At 42.3% G+C, this 6656-nt stretch overlaps 1 protein-coding gene across 1 annotated transcript; it reads left to right on the top strand.

Moving 5' to 3' along the window:
• Nucleotides 1-1835: 1835 nt before the first annotated feature.
• On the top strand, nt 1836-3417 carry LOC125178075 (kinesin-like protein KIN-7C, mitochondrial). Its single transcript, XM_047881015.1, has 4 exons — nt 1836-2011; nt 2168-2279; nt 2435-2549; nt 3322-3417. Exons 1-4 carry the CDS (start codon nt 1864-1866, stop codon nt 3415-3417), a joined length of 471 nt encoding a protein of 156 aa, XP_047736971.1. The 5' UTR covers nt 1836-1863.
• The last annotated feature ends 3239 nt before the right edge of the window (nt 3418-6656 follow it).

The following is a 6656-nucleotide window of genomic DNA, read 5'->3' as shown; positions in this document are numbered from 1 at the left end:
CCAATCATAGACAAGAAAATAGAGTGTAAGTAGTTACGTTCACTTAGCTAATTTTGAAAGTATAGGCCCAGATCTTCAAATCTGACAGCATTTTGAAATAGCTACTAGACCAGGTTGAATCCTGCTTTAATTCCACCAGGTTAATTATTAAGCTAGGCATTTCAAGCCTGATTATGTAATGATATATTTCGCCATAGCTTTATCTGGTCAGTTTATCGCGTTCATACTCGGGAGCTTCAACGATGTAACAAGGCAGGCTGTTCCACATGTCTGCGACACGAAGTGAGAAGAAATGTTGTCGCCTGGATGAACTGCAACGCAGTCTTTTTAGTTTATAGGCGCGGTCCCTGGTGTTGGTCCTGTTTTAAATTCTAGCTATCTTTCTGGGATCACTTGCATGCTTCAATGAAGTTACCACGCAGACGTCGATAACAGAGGCTTAGAAGCTTACTATTCTTTAATCTTTCTTCGTAGGACATACCCTAAAAGCCCGGAATTATCCTTGTTGCACGTCATAGAACACCTATACTAAATTTTTGTACTTTTCAAGTTTCGATGACCTTACGGCGTTTTCATGCAGACTCTAGGTTCAGGCGCACAACAGCGACAAACGACAGCTTCATCGCTTCTACTTCTTGGTACTCGTAGGAGCGTCTGAGCAGTCGAACACGTTTATTTCCTGGATTTATTAGCTTGCGTTTCAATATGCCTAGAAATTTCAGGTCCTTATCGACATAAACTCCCAGATCTTTTTCCACGGTAGGCTTTCAAATCATTACTCTCTCGTTGCAACAATGTCTTCTCATACTGTAATCTTGCTGTTCATTGTTCTTCCCGAGTTGAAGTCATTTACACTTGTGAGCACTAAACGCAGCTTCCAGGTGTCAGCCCAGTTAACTAAACTGTCATGATCATCTTGCAATTGCGCCTTAGTTGATGCACCGTATTGTATACTTTATTCATTGGCATACATGGAGCACACGCTGGAGAATCCTTCTGGCAGATCGTTTATAAAAGCAACGAACAAAATAGGCACAAGAATGCTTCATTGTGGCGCGCACTGATGTCCAATCTAACACGGTTCCGTTAATACTGACATGCTGTCGTCTACCTACTAGAAAATCTAAGATCCGATGGAGTACTTTACTCCCAATTCCAAAAGACTTCACTTTACGCAACAGGCGCTCATGCGGAGCACTGTCAAATGCTTTGGCCAAATCGAGGTGCAATGCATCAACTGGCTCCCTTTCGTCCAGCAGGCGAGTCAAATCGTTCAACGTAGCCAAGAGGTTAGAGGTGCAGGATCTACCGGCAGTAAAGTCATGTCGACAGTCTGATAGGAGATGGTGAACACCAGGTTGAACTGTCCTTTACTGACGGCGATAATTACCGGGGCTACTTTTGTCGCCTTTTTTGAACAATGGTGTTACTTGAGCTTCTTTCCAATCGGTCGGCAAGATCCCTTCGTTCAAGTTTTTCTGAAATGATACTGTCAAAGGGCCGGCCAGGACTATGGCTAATCCTTTGAGCAATATAGGGTGGAAGTCGTCTGGTCCACATGACTTGTTGGGATTTAGAGCGACCAGGCGCTTGAGAACCTTCGTGTATTTCAAAACCTGTTAAGATTGAGCCGACTTTGCGCTCCTCAATAGCTGGAATACTGTTGCAAGTTCTTTTCTTTGAATATACTGCTAAAGAACTGAATAAGAACGTTAGCTTTGCCCACATCAGAGGATATCATTCGTTGGTCTACTTTCAAATCGGAAATATCGTCGTTTGTCTTACATTCTGAACTAGCGCACAAATAGAAGGCTTGCAGTTTTTTTTCACTGTTGTGCGACAGATTTGTTTAACATAGGGATAATGAGTTATCGTTATTGTCTTGCAGATCGCGTTTTCAACCACGAAGTGTCGAATGAAGACATTTTCGCCGAAGCGATGCAGCCCATCATCAACGGGGCCGTAGATGGCGGCAATGGGACGGTCATCGCGTATGGCTATACCGCAACAGGTCAGGGGGTGCTTTACTTACGACCACAAAGATGTCAAAATTACAGGAAAATTTCTTTCTGAAAAATCCAATACAATAGAAACGCAGAATTAATAACTTCTATTGTTGTATGCCATGTAATGTAATTTTCTCGCATGTTTGTTGGTTCTCGTGCAGGCAAGACCTACATAATGATAATCAGTGATGAAAGTCCTGGGATGCTCCCTCTTGCCTTCAAGAGCCTCTTCCAGTGTATCAGAGAAAAGCCTGATCGCCAGTATACCATCAGGTATATTCTGCATTCCTCAAAATTTATCAATTTATTTAAAAATGGACCACATGGGTCAATTGAGTAGGCTGAAATATTTGTGGCATATCACCAATTATAAGGTTAAATATTGGTATATGAGGCAAAACATACTCACTGATGCCGACTTTCTTCAGAGCTTCTTACCTGGAGATATATAAGGATCGCATGGTGGACCTTCTTGAAACCACTGGCAATATTCGGGGCAAGAAGACTCTGCTGCTGCTGGAAGACCCGTCAGGCCATTTTTATGTACCTGGCCTTACGGAGCCTCGGAGGAGAGCGCGGACAACGATAAACAGGTATCGCGCTTCTCTACGTTTTCATTTTTCACCTTCCTTTTATATAATTTTTTCAATAATTTTTAGCATTTTTTTATTCTTTTCAGTGTCTATATGTTCATATCTATCATATGTAGTAGAGTTCGAATCGCGAGCTAGGGAGGACGCTTGTGTTTGTGGTCCCAAATTCTTAACTTGTACTGTGCCGCTTCAGAGCTCTTTCCGCATTTATATTTTCTGGACCGTGTCAATGAATGACTAAATTTCATTGAACTCAGTAAAGGTAATGAAAATAGAGAATAAGCTTATAGTAAAAGTTTTTAGCGTGGTAACATATCCATGCGACATTTCTTCTCGCTTCGACTCAACGACATGTGGAACAGGCTCCCTGATGGCATCGTTGACGTTCCGGTTACAAACGCGTTCAAGAGCAGACTAGACGATGCTATACAGGAGCATATGTTCAGTCTTGAATGCCTAGCACCCAACGGACCAGGCAATAAGTCCAGCAGCTATCGCAATCAATCGTCAGTTATGGAAAGATCGGGTTTAAAGGCCCGGATCCCTTGTGAATCAAGTCGGCAACCGGCCATGGGCCTATATCTCAAGTGCCGACACTTCTATTCTATAAAAATCTTAGTCGGATTGAATGTGCTTCATTTCTCTAACTTAATTTGTTAGTAGGGCTGTATCTGATTAGATACATTAAGATTTTTTTACTAAATGTATTTGGCTTCACACAGCTGCTGCGTACTATGCACCGCGCGAACAGCTACACACATGTGTCCGCCACCTGTATCAACAAAGTTCTCGCGCCCACTCGATCTTCAGAACCGTGAGTGTCCTTCCTTCGAGGAGTGTTCGTGTTGTCTCAATTAGTGTACTATGGTCGCGCTGTCCAGCCTTTCGCATTTTTCAATAATTTTTAAAATTTTCTTCATCTCTTCAGTTTATTTATGTTATTTACATTGTTTATTGAAAGACTGCTCGTTAACAACTTATCTCCTTGTAGTTTTATCTCTTTCTCAACCTCTTCATCATGAGAGGAGTTGTAAGATATAGTATTCTTACAATGCTTATTTAGTTGGGGTTGGCTATATGCACAGATAGTGTAATCACACAAGGCTACTGATGGGTCAAGCATCAGCAGAGATCAGGCGTCAAAGGACGACGTGGCTGTGAATTCAAATCTTGTCCTGGTCTGGTAGTTATATCAAGAATAATCTATATGAGCTCCGCGATGTGATCTTTCAGTGCACTGATGGAAAAGAGTGAGTCATCGCTACAGCAATAACTTCAACTGAACAAATTTTTTATAATTCATCATGGTCAGGTGATTCATAAATTTGGACTCTATACGATGATGATAAAAATAATAGCGGTTTCAGCGTTTAGTACGCCGTAGGCCTGTCGCCGATTCTTAACATCGCAGAACACACTGCTACAATTCTGCTATGCTTAACCGCCCGGCCTCCTTGCCGACTCTGACCAGAAACTGGCGCACAGAGCTGGGATCGGACCCGCACCCGCACCTCTCTGCTTCAATCTTGGTACTCTGAAATGTAACCACTAGGCCAACTACGATGAATGCATCTAATAGTTTAAAATTTGTACGTTTTCAGAACCTTCATCGATTTCCAGAAGAACAAACTGACGCGCATTGTGAAGTGCTCGTTGGAAGGCAACGGCCAACTGCCTTCATGTGCACCGTGTCGCACTATTCTCTTGGAAACTGAGAAAACTCTGAGGTGATCATCTTATATTTTAATAGTTGTTTAATAGCAATTTTTCGGCGTTTACCTGCTGTTGACTCAATTGTATGCCTGTAATTCAAATCCATCGCAAACTCTCCCTAAATTTTCCAATCCATGCAAGTAATTTTTTGTGTGACAGGTTCGCGTCTCGCGCCATGACTATCAAAAGCCCAGTGAAGAAAGCGCGAAGTAAGGAGGCGCAATTCGAGGAGCTGCGTGAGGGGAGCGTTGCCGTGCACCACCAATTTTGTGCACCAATAAGCCCTGAATCGAACGCCTTTGNGCTTTAGCAAAGTCTAGGTACTGTCTCTTATACACATCTAGATGTGTATAAGAGACAGGGGCTGGTTCGACCCACAGCCTAGATACGGACGGCTTGGAGTGTTGAAGGCTACGTTCCGGAAGGCAGGAATCATGATGCTCCATTACATCCAGGGCAGTTGTGGTCTTCGGCAGGCGACCCCTGCGTGAGCATAATTCGCAACTGCGGAAAGAGTTTGGTAAGTTTTTTGTTTAAAAACGGGAATTTTTAACCTTCATCATTTATTCGTAGTTTTCAATTAATAAACAAAAATAGATAGAGCACACCCATTGAAATATTTTCATGTTGAGAAAAACATTACTGTCCATTTGTCAATAAATTTATGGTGTTTTGATTTTTTAATTGCAGCCGGCTGCTGCTGAGATACAGCACTTGGAAGTGGAGTTATCAAGTAGGCTGGAGAATGCAGCTACTCTGGAGCTTAGAGTCGAAGAGCTTATGGAGCGTGGGACTACGCAACAAAAAATTGCGGATTTGGAAGAATAGCTTTAAAGCCATGCAAGTGCCCCAGCTATTCCTCACATCGTCTTCAATGATGACGATGTAGGGCAAGGTGACACTAGCCTGACGTCGGAGGGAATCTCGGGATATATCCCCAAGCCGACTGGCGTTGGAGATTCCGAGACGCTCTCGAACTCGATCCAGAACTCCTCGTGAGCTCTCGTGTATAGTTAACTAGTTATAGCCTATTCATGTTCGCGAACTTAGCCGTATTTAAGGCCATCTGGCAACACTTAATTGTTCCGCTTCGTCCTTGAGAAATACATTTCGTACTCTCCGTGGCAGGAGTTATCGTTCTAACTTACCTCTCTCGAAGCCTCCTCACTCTTCCGTGCCCCTCCATGCCGAACAGTGCGACGTGGCTGGCACTGAGAGGGATTTCAGAATACTCTGTTCCACTTCTGGCGGCTAGAATTTGAGAATATTGGAGTCCTTCTACATATCATCAAACGAAAACCGTGTCTCAATAATGCGTTTAGTTCATATAATCTGGAAATAGTGAATCGCTAGGCTGTTATATTCTTTTCGTGAACACTAGGATAAAGTTGTTCCAAGCGAGTCCGGTTTTTTTTTCGATATAATGTTAGGTCTTGTTTAGGTTTTATGTCTGTCTTAGAATTTTGATAGAAATAATTTGATTGTATTCATTTTTAGTTTTTCGAACTGATGATGGAGCTGGACTCTAAAACGTTTTCAATATAGATATGGTGAATCTGCTTGGTGTTTTCTTTGCTTTAAATTCATTGTAATACATTTCGTGATACGCATAAGTACCACGGATTGAAAGTGGCGAAGGTGTTTTAGTAACCCTCGGTTACAACCCTTGACATTTTAGCGAACTTCTCAGGGGATGGGGTAATTTTGACTAATCTCGCATGGTTACACACATGATAAGAATCTTGCATTGTTTTAATAAAGCCCTAAACCAACCTATTTTTGCTTTTAATAGTCTAGTTATTAGAGTATTAGTAATCCATTGACGGAAGTCAGGCAAGAAACTCGATTCTGGGATTGTGCGGATATTTGAAGCGAGGAATACCGGAGGCTCACGTTGATCAAGGAAAACCTTGGCTGCTCGGCTAAATCACGTTGATCAAGGAAAACCTTGGCTGCTCGGCTAAATTTTGTCTGCTTAAATTTTTACGAAACGCGCGATATTTGGACATGCAAGACTGACGATAAGTTTGAGCGTGTGGACGGGGCTTTAGATTGGGGTTATTTAATCAAGCGATAAACTTGAGGTTCCAAAAATGGCGGGAAAGCTCTAGTCGCGCCGTTCTGAAGGTAATCTATATAATCCACGCCTACGCTGGAGGAAGTTCTAACTTCAAAGGTGGATCTTAATACAGTAAATTTGCAGTAAGCCAGAAAATACCAGATTTAGGCAAATATACCAGATCTAAAATATTCATACCAGACACCTGAAAATACCAGATTTGTGAAATCTGGTACAGAAATATACCATCTAGAAACGCTGGTGAATGGTCCAATGGACTTTGAA

This window comes from Hyalella azteca, unplaced genomic scaffold (genome assembly GCF_000764305.2).
Source record: "Hyalella azteca isolate HAZT.00-mixed unplaced genomic scaffold, Hazt_2.0.2 contig6850, whole genome shotgun sequence".
NCBI lineage: Eukaryota > Metazoa > Arthropoda > Malacostraca > Amphipoda > Hyalellidae > Hyalella > Hyalella azteca.
Note: the sequence above shows the minus strand (reverse complement) of the source record. Positions and strands in the feature narration are given on the sequence as shown.

What these genes read in the sequence shown, in the direction of transcription:
- LOC125178075 (XM_047881015.1), top strand. Translation starts at nt 1,864, where the DNA reads ATGAGTTATCGTTATTGTCTTGCAGATCGCGTTTTCAACCACGAAGTG. An exon ending in GATCGCCAGTATACCATCAG is followed by an intron (nt 2,280 to 2,434) that starts GTATATTCTGCA and finishes GACTTTCTTCAG; the next exon opens with AGCTTCTTACCTGGAGATAT. An exon ending in ACCCGTCAGGCCATTTTTAT is followed by an intron (nt 2,550 to 3,321) that starts GTACCTGGCCTT and finishes GGCTTCACACAG; the next exon opens with CTGCTGCGTACTATGCACCG.